This window comes from Corylus avellana, chromosome ca6, assembly GCF_901000735.1.
Source record: "Corylus avellana chromosome ca6, CavTom2PMs-1.0".
Taxonomy (NCBI): Eukaryota; Viridiplantae; Streptophyta; class Magnoliopsida; order Fagales; family Betulaceae; genus Corylus; species Corylus avellana.
In genome coordinates, this window is record NC_081546.1 from 7,093,381 (window position 1) to 7,109,422 (window position 16,042).

The following is a 16,042-nucleotide window of genomic DNA, read 5'->3' on the forward strand; positions in this document are numbered from 1 at the left end:
ATCCCCAGCCTGTTAAGGCTGAGTTTGCCACTTTTCTTCTTTTACAACCAAAAGTTCTTGCAAAGATTTATAAGGTCTATCAGAGTACTTGATTTTAAAGGATACGATAAATGTATAAAACATTGTTCAAGAGATTTTATTACAAGCGAAATTAGAAAACATTAAACTTTAGTTGCGGAATATCATATTATTACAATCACTGATATGAAAAGACTTTGAAAATTAATAATTATTCCCATCCCCATTCCGGCCTTCTATTCCAGCGTCCTTTCTACCTGAAAACAAGAAATAAAACTGAATGAGCCCAAAGGGGGCCCAGCAAGTAAAATCCACAACCATAAATAGTTTTGTTCCTTGTTCTCAGTTTTGATAATTGTTTTTACAAATAAATATACATCCAGCCATAGTAATAATACATGTATATACGGTTGCATCTTCCGTAGCATATACGTACTATTACGTCTATTATTAGATCATCGTCATAAATCATCTTTATAAATCATTATCATAATGCATCGCTATAAATCATCATTGTAAATCATCATAGTATATCATCATTGAAAATCATCATAGTAAATCATCGTTGAAATTATATTATCATTTTCTCATATTAAGGCCCATGTACACTATTACCCCTGTGTACGAGGGTTGCGGGTCCTTGTGACCATGGCACTGAACTGTGGCCTCAGCCATGCCCGACCGTCAATTAACTCTTTTCTTGGTGCACTCAACGGTCATGTTGATGGAATACCACCTTCTGGCATAGCCTCCTTCAGTGGTTTCGCCTCCATCCGAGTATCGGTACCGAACTCTTCTCATCTTATCTTGGGGCCAAAAATACTCTCCTCCATACATGTACCCTCATTTCATAAACATTTAACTCATTTCTTGTACTTTTCTTTGTACTTCTTTTGATGCATCTTAGGGCAACATGTAGGAGGGTTTATCATCATTCTTCTTTCTTATAATCATTGTTATTTCTCAACTTTCTTTTCTAAAAAATGGAAACTTTTCCAAATATAAACTTGTGTACTTAGAAAGCATTTAAAGAAATAGAAACTTTCTAAATAATTCATTTAGAAATCCTTCATCCATGCAACATATCTCTATGACAGGTAAATAAAATAATCATTTACAGTTTGATACAATAATGAATAAATAGCATGACATGAAGAAATTTTAGAAGGGGTAGTGAATTTACTTACTTCTAGACTGAAGCTAAAAGTGGTCTGAAGGATCTAGTTGCTTCAATCTGACTAACACCACTAGTATATCTTTTGAAACTAATTTCTCGAGTCCGTTCTCTCTCGTGTTCTTTCTTTCTTGTAACGCTTTGTCTCGCCCTTTCTCTCTCTGTCTCATGTAAACACTTAGAGAAAGAAGAAAGACCGAGTAGAAAACGGAAGAAGGAAGAATATGTGGAAGAGAAGGGAGTGAAGTGGTGAAATTTGTGAAGGGTGAGGACTCTATTTATAGGAAACCATCTCCATCTACCAATCTTCATCTATAAACCTTCATCCACTAATCTCCATCTATAATTCTCCATCTACTAGTATTCATCTATAAATCTCCATCTACTGATACTATTATACCTACCATTGATTATTCTACCTTCCATTTTACTATCATATTATTTCACCAATTACCATTCTCTAATTATCACTCTCGGTAATATCATAAATTTCCCAAGAATTAAAATCATAGGCTAAAATGAATATCAAAATAACATCATCATCAAAATAATCTATTTAAATATTTTGAAAATTCCGGGGTGCTACAATCTTCCCTTCTTATTGAAATTTCGTCCTCGAAATTAAAAATCTAATTATCACTTTATCCATGAATGTAAATCCTATCATAGTCATCAATCAATTATTTATAACTTTTCGTAATTATGATATTCTACGTACTTCAATCATAAAATAAGACTTTTACAAGGAACTTAGTCAAACAAATAGGGGTATTTGTTACAGATGCTTTCTTCCAGTTCCCACGAAGCTTCCTCTATTGAGTGATTGTTCCATAAAACTTTCACGACCGATATACTTCTGTTTCTAAGGACTTGATCCTTCCTATCGAGTATTCTTGTTGGTGTCTCCTCGTACGTCATATTGGGTCGGATTTGAAGGGGTTCGCTTTCTAAAACATGTGTTGCATCCGGAACATATTTCCTCAACATTGATATATGAAATACGTCATGAATCTCACTTAAGTTCGGGGGTAATGCCAAACGATAAGCTACCGCCCCAACTTTCTCAAGAATTTCAAAAAGACCAACGAACCTGGGACTCAACTTTCCTTTTCTCCCGAATCTCATTACTCCCCTCATAGGAGCAACCTTGAGGAAGACCTTTGTGCCGACTTCAAATTCTAGCTCTCGTCGTCTCGCGTCAGCGTAACTCTTTTGTCGACTTTGAGCTGTTGCTAATCTCTGCTTTATTACTGTTATCTTCTCACATGTATCTTGGATGATTTCTGGCCCCAGTAGTTTCCGCTCTCCTACCTCGTCCCAATATAGCGGCGACCTACACTTTCTCCCGTACAAGGCTTCATAAGGCGCCATATCAATGCTCGCATGATAACTATTGTTGTAGGCGAATTCTATCAACGGAAGATATTGGATCCAACTCCCTTTGAAATCAAGAACACACAATCGCAGCATGTCCTCCAAGGTTTGAATTGTCTGTTCCGTCTGCCCGTCAGTTTGAGGGTGAAATGCTGTGCTGAAAGTTAGCCTTGTACCCATTGCCTCTTGTAAACTCCGCCAGAATCTTGAGGTAAATCTTGGATCTCGATCCGACACAATGGATACGGGAACTCCATGTAGCCGTACTATTTCCTTGACGTAGAGTTCTGCGAGCCGATCCATACTGTAATTCATCTTGATCGGTAGAAAGTGTGCAGTTTTAGTTAACCGATCAACAATGACCCAAACCGCATCTTGACCACTTTGAGCCTTGGGAAAACCAGACACAAAGTCCATCGAAATACGTTCCCATTTCCATTCAGGAATAGGGAGAGGTTGTAAAGGCCCTGCAGGTCTTTGATGTTCTGCCTTAACTTGTTGACACGTAAGGCATCGCTCCACGTATTGCACGATATCCTTCTTCATTCCATTCCACCAATAGCTTTTGCGTAAGTCTCGATACATCTTCGTGCTTCCCGAATGGACTGTATATAAGGATTGATGGGCTTCTGATAAGATGAACTTCTTCAGTTCTGCATCATTGGGAACGTACACTCGGTCATGAAATCTTAACACTCCATCCTTGGAGATTTGGAAATCTGGCTGTATCCCCTTCTCCACTCCTTCACGAATTATAGATGACTCGCTGTCTGAAAGCTGTGCTGTCTTGATTTGTTCCAATAAGGTTGACTCCAGGGTTAGGCTGCTCATGCAAGATTGAATTATCTCTATTCCTTCTTTGTCCAGGTCAAGGAGTAACTTTTGTTGCATCGTGAATGTGGTCGATAATGTTCCATCCGTGGTTCTTCTGCTGAGGGCGTCAGCGACTACATTCGCCTTTCTAGGGTGGTAGTTGATCTTACAGTCGTAGTCGCTTAGTAGTTCCAACCAGCGCCTTTGTCTCATGTTGAGCTCCTTTTGAGTGAAGAAATACTTCAGGCTCTTGTGATCTGTGAAGATTTCGCAATGCTCTCCGTACAGGTAATGTCGCCATATCTTTAAAGCAAAGACTACTGCGGCTAGCTCAAGATCATGAGTTGGGTAATTACGTTCGTAGGTCTTCAATTGTCTTGAGGCGTAAGCGATAACCTTCCCTTATTGCATCAGCACGCAACCCAAGCCTTTAAGAGAGGCGTCGCTATAAATTACAAATCCACCAGTCCCTGATGGAAGAGTGAGAACTGGTGCGGTGACTAGCCGTCGCTTCAGCTCTTGGAAACTTCGCTCGCAATCCTCCGTCCACTGGAATTTTTCATTCTTCCTTGTTAATCTGGTTAATGGTACCGCCAGCTTAGAAAATCCTTCTACAAACTTCCTGTAGTAGCCAGCAAGTCCTAAGAAACTTCGTACTTCATGGGCATTTGACGGCTGTACCCAATTGACTATCGCCTTCACTTTACTTGGATCCACTGCTATTCCATCCTTGGTGACAACGTGACCTAAGAAAGTCACATTGTCTAACCAAAATTCACACTTTTTGAACTTCGCATAAAGTTGTTGCTTCATCAAGATGTCCAACACCATTCGCAAGTGCTCTTCATGTTCCTCCCTAGTCTTTGAATAGACTAAGATGTCGTCGATAAATACTACCACGCATAGGTCAACAAGTTCTCGAAATACTCGATTCATCATGTCCATAAATGCAGTTGGAGCATTAGTTAAACCGAAAGACATTACTAAGAATTCGTAATGTCCGTACCTTGTCCGAAACGCTGACTTTTGTACGTCCTCCTCCTGAATTTTGAGTTGATGATAACCGGAACGAAGGTCAATCTTAGAGAATACTTGCGACCCTTGGAGTTGATCGAAGAGATCATCAATCCTTGGGAGCGGGTATTTATTCTTGATTGTAACCTTATTCAATTCCCTATAGTCAATACATAATCGCATAGATCCATCATTCTTTTTCACAAATAGAACAGGTGCTCCCCATAGTGATACACTCGGATGAATAAAACCTTTGTCGAGTAGTTCTTGCAGTTGATCCTTAAGCTCCGCGAGTTCTCGTGGTGCCATTCGATAAGGAGCCTTGGATATGGGTGCGGTGCCTGGTAGTAGATCTATAGTGAATTCGATTTCTCTATTGGGAGGTATTCCCGGCAATTCATCCGGGAAAACGTCTGTAAATTCCCGTACAACGGGTATCTCTTCGACTTTTGCTTCTGCTTTCTCCTCTGTTACGCATGCCAAAAATCCTAAACAGCCTTTCTTAATTAATCGAGTTGCATGCAGTGCGGATATCAACTTAGGCGTGTTGATAGTTCGATCTCCATAAAATTTGAACTCTTCATCTCCCGACGGTCTAAATATTACCTCCTTATAGAAACAATCCACGCACACATGGTACATGGATAGCCAATCCATTCCTAAGATGACATCAAACCCGCTCATCTCGAATATTACAAGATTTGCTGGCATGACATGACCTTTAATTGGTACAGGACAACGTCTAACTACCGAGGTACATACGACTGTCTTTCCTACGGGGGTAGCCACTGATAAGCTTACATCTAATGATTCTAGCTTTAGGTTACTTGTTCTAGCAAAGGAGTATGACACAAATGAGTGCGTTGCTCCAGGATCAAAAAGAACGGAAGCTATACCATTAGAAATAGGGAGGGTACCTGCCACCACTTCATTGGACGCTGAAGCATCACCAGGCGTTAGAGCATAAACACGAGCAGTTGCATGGTTCTTCTGTTCGTCAAGGCGTTTCTGACCGCTTAGGTTGTTGGGAGGGACCTTGCAATCCCTTAGGATATGTCCAGGTTTCCCGCATCTGTAACATACCAGCTGCCCAAACAGACAGTTCCCGGCATGAGGCTTTCCACATTTCTGACATGGTGCACGGTGACCACCATTTCCGGGTTGACAGGGTTGTTGTGGTGTAAAATTTCTTTGTGGGGTTTGGTGAAATTGCTTCTTACTGGGTTGCTCTCCTGAGTGGTTCCATTGTGGAACATTTCTCTTCCTCTGGTGGAGATACCCCGAATTTGCATTTTGGTTGGAATACCCTGAATTTGCATTCTGGGTTTGCTCGATTATTGCAGCTTTGTTGATGAGGTCTGATAAGTTTCCAATCTGGAATCCTACCACAAGGTTCATAATGCGTGGTTGCAGTCCTCTTTCAAACTTCCTCGCTTCTAGCTCTCCAGTTGACACGAGATAAGGGGCAAATCGTGATAGTTCGATGAATTTGGCAGCATATCTCTCTACCGTCATTGACCCTTGAACTAGGTCCGTAAATTCTTGGGCCCTGGCTTGTCGAACTGTCTGAGGAAAGAATCGTTCATAAAATTCTTTCTTGAATTCTTCCCAGGGAATGGGATCCTCTTCCTTTAGTACTAGCCGGCTTCGTACTTGTGCCTCCTTGGTTTCCCACCACCGATTTGCTTGATCACTTAGGAGGTAAGTAGCATACCCAACCATCTTATTATCGGCGCAGTCCATCACCTTTAGCAGCTTTTCTGTTTGCAGAAACCAGTTTTCTGCAACTTCTGCACCCGCATTTCCTTCAAAGGTAGGGGGTTGCTGCCGACGAAATCTTTCGAATGTGCAACCTTGTTGTCCTTCGCTAGTGGATCCTTTCCCGCGTCGGGCCTTGTCTAGCAGGTTCATGAGAGTAGTTGCCAACGTTGTTACAGGGCTTGACTCATAATTGATGATAGTGTTGTCTCCATTTCCGGAGTTGTTGAACGCGGTATTGCCATCTTGGTTATTGTGAGGCGGGGACGCCATTTCTTCATAATCGATAATATAACAACCATTAAACAATTTAGACAATAATCTTGTATTATCTAGTAGTGACTACAATGACTGACTCTACTTGGCCGGAATGTGTCTTCCCATTAACTCAAATTTATTTATTTATTTATTTTTTTGAAAAAAAAAAAGTCTGCAGAACCTTATAACCTTTGCTTTGATACCAAAATTGTAACATCCCCAGCCCGTTAAGGCTGAGTTTGCCACTTTTCTTCTTTTACAACCAAAAGTTCTTGCAAAGATCTATAAGGTCTATCAGAGTACTTGATTTTAAAGGATACGATAAATGTATAAAACATTGTTCAAGAGATTTTATTACAAGCGAAATTAGAAAACATTAAACTTTAGTTGCGGAATATCATATTATTACAATCACTGATATGAAAAGACTTTGAAAATTAATAAATATTCTCATCCCCATTCCGGCCTCCTATTCCAGCGTCCTTTCTACCTGAAAACAAGAAATAAAACTGAATGAGCCCAAAGGGGGCCCAGCAAGTAAAATCCACAACCATAAATAGTTTTACTCCTTGTTCTCAGTTTTTAAAATCGTTTTCACAAATAAATATACATCCAGCCATAATAATACATGTATGTACAGTTGCATCTCCCGTAACATATACATATTATTACGTCTATGAATAAATCATCGTCATAAATCATCATTGTAAATCATCATAGTATATCATCGTTATAAATCGTCATTGTAAATCATCATAGTATATCATTTTTGAAATCATATCATTATTTTCTCATATTAGGGCCCATGTACACTGTTACCCCTGTGTACGAGGGTTGCGGGTCCTATGACCATGGCACTGAACTGAGGCCTCAGCCATGCCCCGACCGTCAATTAACTCTTTTTCTTGGTGCACTCAACGGTCTGTTGATGGAATACCACCTTCTGGCATAGCCTCCTTCAGTGGTTTTGCCTCCATCCGAGTATCGGTACCGAACTCCTCTCATCTTATCTTGGGGCCAAAAATACTCTCCTCCATACATGTACCCTCATTTCATAAACATTTAACTCATTTCTTGTACTTTTCTTTGTACTTCTTTTGATGCATCTTAGGGCAACATGTAGGAGGGTTTATCATCATTCTTCTTTCTTATAATCATTATTATTTCTCAACTTTCTTTTCTAAAAAATGGAAACTTTTCCAAATATAAACTTGTGTACTTAGAAAGCATTTAAAGAAATAGAAACTTTCTAAATAATTCATTTAGAAATCCTTCATGCATGCAACATATCTCCATTACAGGTAAATAAAATAATCATTTACAGTTTGATACAATAATGAATAAATAGCATGACATGAAGAAATTTTAGAAGGGGTAGTGAATTTACTTACTTCTAGACTGAAGCTAAAAGTGGTCTGAAGGATCTAGTTGCTCCAATCTGACTAACACCACTAGTATATCTTTTGAAACTAATTTCTCGAGTCTGTTCTCTCTCGTGTTCTTTCTTTCTTGCAACGCTTTGTCTCGCCCTTTCTCTCTCTATCTCGTGTAAACACTTAGAGAAAGAAGAAAGACCGAGTAGAAAACGGAAGAAGGAAGAATATGTGAAAGAGAAGGGAGTGAAGTAATGAAATTTGTGAAGGGTGAGGACTCTATTTATAGGAAACCATCTCCATCTACCAATCTTCATCTATAAACCTTCATCCACTAATCTCCATCTATAATTCTCCATCTACTAGTACTTATCTATAAATCTCCATCTACTAGTATCCATCTATAAATCTCCATCTACTGATACTATTATACCTACCATTGATTATTCTACCTTCCATTTTACTATCATATTATTTCACCAATTACCATTCTCTAATTACAGAGAGTGGTAATTAGAGAATGGTAATTGGTGAAATAATAGGATAGTAAATGGTAAGAAAAATTGTAGATGGATAAATGTAGATATAATAGTGTTGGTAGATGGAATAGTAAAATGCAAGGTAGAATAGTCAATGGTAGGTATAATAGTACTAGTAGAATGGAGATTTATATATGGGTAGTAGTAGGTGAAGATTTATAGATGGATACTAGTAGGTGAAGATTTATAGATAAGTACTAGTAGATGGAGATTTATAGATGGATACTAGTAGGTGAAGATTTATAGATAAGTACTAGTAGATGGAGATTTATAGATGGATACTAGTAGATGGAGATTTATAGATGGATACTAGTAGGTGGAGATTTATAGATAAGTACTAGTAGATGGAGAATTATAGATGGAGATTAGTGGATGAAGGTTTGTAGATGAAGATTGGTAGATGGAGATGGTTTCCTATAAATAGAGTCCTCACCCTTCACAAATTTCACTACTCCTCTCCCTTCTCTTCCACATATTCTTCATTCTTCCTTTTTCTACTCGGTCTTTCTTCTTTCTGAAAGTGTTTACACGAAACAGAGAGAGAAAGGGCGAGACAAAGCGTTGCAAGAAAGAAAGAATACGAGAGAGAACGGACTTGAGAAATTAGTTTGAAAGATATACTAGTAGTGTTAGTCAGATTGGAGCAACTAGATCCTTCAGACCACTTTTAGCTTCAGTTTAGAAGTAAGTAAATTCACTACCCCTTCTAAAATTACTTCATGTCATGCTATTTATTTATTCTTGTATCAAACTGTAAATGATTATTTTATTTACCTGTCATGGATATATGTTGCATGCATGAAGCATTTCTAAAAGAATTATTTAGAAAGTTTCTATTTCTTTAAACGCTTTCTAAGTACAACAAGTTTATATTTGAAAATGTTTCCATTTTAAGAAAAGAAAGTTGAGAAATAATGATGATTATAAGAAAGAAGAATGATGATAAACCTCCTACATGTTGCCCTAAGATGCATCAAAAGAAGTACAAAGAGAAGTATAAGAAATGAGTTAAATGTTTATGAAATGAGGGCACATGTATGGAGGAGAGTATTTTTGGCCCCAAGATAAGTAAGGATGAGAGGAGTTCGGTACCGATACTCGGATGGAGGCGAAACCATTGAAGGAGGCTATGCCAGAAGGTGGTATTCCATCAACATGACCATTGAGTGCACCAAGAAAAGAGTTAATTAACGGTCGGGCATGGCTGAGGCCACAGTTCAGTGCCATGGTCACAAGGACCCGCAACTCTCGTACACAGGGGTAATAGTGTACATGGGCCCTAATATGAGAAAACGATAATATGATTTCAACGATGATATACTATGATGATTTTCAATGATGGTATACTATGATGAATTTCAACGATGATATACTATGATAATTTTCAATGATGATATACTATGATGATTTTCAACGATGATATACTATGTTGATTTATAAAGATGATTTATAGCGATGCATTATGATGATGATGTAATAGTACGTATATGCTACGGAAGATACAACCGTACATACATGTATTATTATTATGGCTGGATGTATATTTATTTGAGAAAACGATTATCAAAACTGAGAACAAGGAGCAAAACTATTTATGGTTGTGAATTTTACTTGCTGGGCCCCCTTTTGGGCTCATTCAGTTTTATTTCTTGTTTTCAGGTAGAAAGGACGCTGGAATAGAAGGCCGGAATTGGGGCGGGAATAATTATTAACTTTCAAAGTCTTTTCATATCAATTATTGTCATAATATGATTTTTCGCAACTAAAGTTTAATGTTTTCTAATTTCGCTTGTAATAAAATCTTTTGAATGATGTTTTATATATTTATTGTATCCTTTAAAATCAAATACTCTGATAGACCTTATAGATCTTTGCAAGAACTTTTGTTATAAAAGAAGAAAAGTGGCAAACTCAGCCTTAACGGGCTGGGGATGTTACACCTCTATTCCTAAAGTTACATTTTTCCATCACAATAACCCAACTTTACTTACAAAACTTCTAACACAAGCATCTCGGGGTGGGCAAAATATCCGATTATTGCCTACTGACCGCTATCGACTGCTTACCGACTATACTGACTTCTGGTTGTCAGTAGTCGAAATAAAAATTTATAACAACATTAGTAACTGAACCAAATCGAGCCAAAAATGACTTAACCGAAAATGTAATCGCCAAAGTATGGTAGGGAAATGTCCTAGCAATATTAATAATTCTTATTTAATTTTATCTATATTAGTGACAATTTGTAATAATCTAAGATAATGAATATGTTAAGGGTGCTTATAAACATGTCCAATGAACACTTGCTTAGCCCTAAAAAAACCATTTGGGCCACAAAAAAAAAATAAATAAAAACAATCCATTTGAGATTTGGCTCATAAAAATAGGCTTGGCCCAAAAAGAGATTTGGCCAATAAAAGTTAACCGACTTAATCGACCGACAATTAACCGAATTAACAGAAATTGCCAAAATTAATACATATCGGTATAAAGTCGATTAATTAACGGATTTAATCAACTTGATCGGTTCGGTAGGCGAAAATGGGTATACTGACACCAATTTAACTGATACCCTGTCCTGTACGCATGCATCTATGAAAATAAAACACTACATGAGCTAATATATGACTAAATCTCGTAAAGCACCCCAAATACTATAAGGTTAGAATATATAAATAACCTTTTTTTTTTTTAAAAAAAAAAAAAATGGAACTTTAAAAACTTCCAAAAACCCTTCATTTCCCATTCTCTCTCTAGAGTTGCGAAGGTTGAAAGATTGCAAATAGAGAGTCAACACTTAATTAAGCCCCTTTACAACACAAAAAGTATTTCTTCGCATAACTTATGCACAAATTTCAGTCAACTTACAAAAAAAAAAAAAAAAAAAAAAAAAAGGAATTATATTAATTGTGTGAGATAAAATAAATTTGGTCTCCCACAAAAGAAAATAATGACTTGGGGCATGTTTTGGTGTACGTTTAAGGAGCCTAAAAGTGCGTTTAATATTCAAAAAGTTCGGTTAAAAAAAAAAGTATCCATTTGATAAAAAATTGAAAGTGCTTTTAAGAGTCAAAAAAGCAAAAAGCAAAAAAAAAAAAAAAAAAAAAAGGTCAAAACATATTTTTGGCTAAAGCTTAGAAATGAAGCTTTTGGAAAAAAAAATAATAATAAATTTTACTTAAAAACTCTATTTTTTAAACACAAATTCAAACATGCTCTAAGTCACTGCAAAATTTGAGACTACATCTACAAGTGTTTTTAAGATTTTGTAAAAAAAAAAAAAAAAAACATTTTTTGACTTAAAATTTTTATTTTTCAAACACAATCTCAAACATGCTCTTAATCGCTGCAAAATTTGAGACCCTCTACGAGCATATACCAGTACCTATGGACCTATGGTTCATGCCAAATATATATATATATATATTGGCTCATTTACATTGATCGGGATCCCAACCAAAAAAATTCTAATAGAATAATTAAGTACAAGTCCAATTCATTTTTAATATACACTCCATGGTATTTTACCGAAGATTGTCACCATACTCGCTGGTAACTCAGACTGTTACACAAAGCCAAAAAAAAAAAACCACCATTTTTGTACTTGTGAGTGTTGCCACCACCACACTTGTCTTATTGTGCTCATGTTGCGAAGGAGAGAGAAATCGAGAGAGGAATAGTTGAGAGTGAATAAGAAAGGAGAAAGATTGAGGAAGAGAGGGATGAATTCCATGGAGAAAAGCTAGTTCATGGTTGGAAGAGGACTAATAACTTAGCTATTAGTATAGTGAAGTAAGACCCCAGTAGGTTGGCCTAGTGGTGCAGGTCTCAATTTTCGGTGGTGAAAGTCTATTAAGGCTGAAATTTGAATTCTCATATGTGTTACTAATTCTTTGGGGCCACGCAGTCCAGTCTTATTTGGTCCGTGTGATGGATGTGCTTTGCACGGATCCAAAGTTTAGACCCAATTGAATATATAACTCAATATCTTATCCTTCAATTCACTACTTTTACTATAGCCCCGATGATGGTATATATTGTTAAAGTATATCTTGGAGTTCAAGAATAATAGTCACAGTTAAAAACTATTATTGACTTATAGTTGAAAAATATCACTAAGTCACACTTAAAGACTATCGTTGAAATCTAGCTATAATTAAAGATTATCATCTAACTAATTTATTTAGACTAGAATTTTATTCGTATCCAACATGATTCTCCTATAAATAAGAACACGTTATATTATAAATATTAATGCAGCTTTAGGGCTTGATCTTGTAGATGTATGTCATAAACGAAACCACTATTTTATTAATTCCTCATTGTTATTTTTTTTCAGGTATAGGCTTGGTCCATGTGGTATGTCCGAGAATAATCTAACTCATTACTTATTAGGCCTTTATAGTAATTACAAAAAGGCCTCAAATCCATCATAAGAGATCAATAGGTGTTTTGGATGCCCATACAGCCACGCCCCTTTCTATCGTGGGCTATGGAAAGACCCATCACGTCTCAAATGTCTTTGTGTTTTTTGGGTTGCTTGCCTTTATCCCAATTGTGACGTACGCTATAAACATTAATTTGTGACGTATGGCCCATTCTTATAGCATGCAAAAATGCTTATTTGGTTTCTTCATGGAGTTAAATATGTCTGGTTCTCCAACATTCATATCGTAAGGGAATACTTTATCAATGATTCACCAAGGCCTCAATCATGACGTGTCAAATTGTCTCCATACAAGACATTTGAAGAATGAAACGTCGCGTTGAAATCATAGGCAGATAAAATCGAATCAAACCCAAAATTTTGTCCACAAATTTTGTCACATCCAGCCAAATATTGATAAGAGAAAGTTGTATTACAACCTCACCTCAGTACATTGAACCTACCGAAAAAAGAAAACAAATTTAAAATAAAAAACTGAAACCAACGGGACATGTTGGGGAAAGAAAGGGACAGAAGAAAAGATGTTTATCTTACAATATAATCGGAACGATAAACGAGTCGAGTTCGGACACTATACTTGTAATGGAGCGGAACCTAGATACGTTTACAAATAGCTTTATTTATTTACAGCTCGGGTAAGATATAATCAAAGTTGGGAGAGGATGCTAATCATGGATGGGCGTGGACTACAGACAGCCTCCAAAGGCTCAGCCTTTGCCAGAACAAATCCTAAGCCTTGGCTCATGTCCACCATCTCCTTTCCAACCCTTTCCCAATCAAAGCACTGAATGAGAGTACCCAATGTCAATGACATTGTCCGCATGGCCATGCCGGCGCCGGGGCACGCCCTCCTCCCCGTTCCGAACGGAATGAATTTGAACCTCTCTTTTTCTCCGTTGAACGCTTCAAATCTCTCTGGCTTGAACCTGTTGGGCTCCTCCCACACCTTGGGATCCCTATGAATGCCCCATGCATTCACCAACAAAATCGTCCCTCCTGGAATATGAAATCCCCCCAAAGTGCAGTCTTTTGAGGAGAAATGAGGCAACAAAAGTGGCACTGCAGGATATAGTCTGAGTGCCTCATTGATGACACAGCGAAGATAGGGAAGCTTGGGAAGATCAAGGTCATTTAGCAAACGACCATGCCCAACTTGGTTGTCAATCTCAGCTCTAACCTTTTCCAATGCCTCTGGACGATTCAAGAGTAGTGACATTGCCCATTCCATGGTTGTGTATGTTGTATCTGTTCCCGCAACAAACATCGTCTGAAACATATTAAATGTTAAATTATTCGTTGTTATAAAAATTTAAGTTTATAAAAAGAAGTAAATTTAATTACTTAATTAATATTTTAATACTCTCCCTCATGTGTAGGTTCAAACTCCCTTTTAATAGGTAAAACTTAACACGTAAAATATTTAATTTAAATGAGGGGCAAATTGACATAGTCAAAATTCGATTTCGGTCAGGACCTTTGACTCTAATGCCATGTTAAATTAACAAATGTTCTAAAAGTTTAAACTTACAAGAATAAGTAAATTTAATCACTTAATCAATATTTTAACATTAAATACTCTAGTGGTGTTGGAATAAATTTTGAGGTCCAGACTGAAATATGTTGGAATATTTGCCTACCTATAGGAGCTGTAATGAATTGAATTTAATAAATTGAGTGGTACAAATTTTATAGTAACAGGGAAAAAAAAAAACACTCCTAGAAAATTACACTAAATAGTATGATTAAAGGTGTCATGTAATTGCTGAGATCATGTGGGACTTTTCATGAGCATCCTGTTCTGCTACAGAGCTGGATAGTTGCTTTGGGTAAAAACAAAAAAAAAAAAAATGATGTAAAAAACACAGTGAAGACAAGACGTACAGAAGGTAGTCAAAAACCCATTTCAAAAAAAAAAAAGAGTAGTCAAAACCACCATTATGAAGCAAAAATGGGAAAGATTTATATGATCACTTACCATTACCATGCTTTTTATGACATTATCAGAACAGAGTTCAGGTTCTGATTCATGAAGAGACAAAAGAGTTTCAATCAGAGTTTTCTTATTCAACAAACTCGCTTTGTTTTGCTTAATCTCTTCTATCAAAAGCCTGAAGCATCTGTCTCTCTTCCTCTGCAGCCTGATCATACTCTTCTCCAACCCATTGTAACCAACCCACCTCAAAACTGGAAAGAAATCACATATATTAATTGACAAGTTTGCAGAGTAATTCTCCTTAAACTCCTTGAGATTTTGCTTTCCCAAATCCATGCTTGCCGCCGCCTCCTCTCCGACACACGGCTTGCCTGCAACCATTCTCATCATTATATTGAACATCAAAAGCGAGAACAAATACCTTAACTCCAACCTTTGAGGTCCTCTGTTGGAGGCTCTGTATATTTGGCGGAGAAGGGAGTGAACTTCTTCTTGTCGGACGACGGAAGACTTCTGGAGATTCATCTGAGAGAAGATCTCAACGGCCAAGATGCGCCGGAGGTTCCGCCACATGTGGCCATATGGGGCCCAGACGGGAGCAGTCGAGTTGTAAGTGAAATGATCCCCTGCCATTGTGTGGGGGCGATTTGCAAATATTATGTCATTCTTGGTGAAGCATTCTTCGACAAGGGATGGAGAAGATAGTACGAGGATAGACCGGGAACCCAATTTAAGGTAAAGTATTGGACCGTACTGCAACGACAGGGTGTCCAGCGTTTGGTAGAGCCGTTGTTTAAGGAGCTGGGCATGGCCGATTATCGGCAGAGAAAATGGAGCCGGTGGTAGTTTTTGGTTGTGGGAGTTTACAAGTTTGATGATGATGATGAAGAAAACAGAGAGGAAGAAAGCAAGGTAAGAGTAGAAGTTTTCCATGACAAAGCATGCAGCAAAGAGATAGTCCCATCGGCCATCGGCCATTACCTTTTTAATGTGAGACAGAAAGAGCCGATCGAGCTTCTCCAATCGTCATCCATGAAGTCAGATTGCTGGAATTTGTCGTTATACTCTTTTCATGACCCTCCACATGTATGTGGAGGGTAGTGATTCATACACGTCAGTATTATAATATTATAAAATATAATTAAAAGAATATATATATATATATATATATATATAAAAATCACTATTCCATGCATGGAAAGCCATTATTCGTCGTCGGCGCCTAATTTCTTTTTTTTTTTATTTTATGTCCCTGCAAGAGAGAATGAATGAGAATCACTTTCACTTCATTGAGTAATGATGCTAAGCACGCCTGGCGTGCATCAACAGTGATGCACGCTA

The 16,042-nt window shown here is 37.5% G+C and overlaps 2 protein-coding genes across 2 annotated transcripts; both read right to left on the bottom strand.

The window, feature by feature from the left end:
* Positions 1–5,211: 5,211 nt before the first annotated feature.
* On the bottom strand, positions 5,212–6,424 carry LOC132185099 (uncharacterized). The gene is made up of 2 exons (XM_059598920.1): positions 5,311–6,424; positions 5,212–5,225 (listed from the first exon to the last, which is right to left on the bottom strand). The coding sequence occupies exons 1-2, from the start codon at positions 6,422–6,424 to the stop codon at positions 5,212–5,214; spliced, it is 1,128 nt and encodes a 375-aa protein (XP_059454903.1).
* Positions 6,425–13,161: 6,737 nt separating this feature from the next.
* On the bottom strand, positions 13,162–15,685 carry LOC132184877 (cytochrome P450 81C13-like). Its single transcript, XM_059598661.1, has 2 exons — positions 14,744–15,685; positions 13,162–14,035 (listed from the first exon to the last, which is right to left on the bottom strand). Exons 1-2 carry the CDS (start codon positions 15,677–15,679, stop codon positions 13,415–13,417), a joined length of 1,557 nt encoding a protein of 518 aa, XP_059454644.1. The 5' UTR covers positions 15,680–15,685; the 3' UTR covers positions 13,162–13,414.
* Positions 15,686–16,042: the final 357 nt, after the last annotated feature.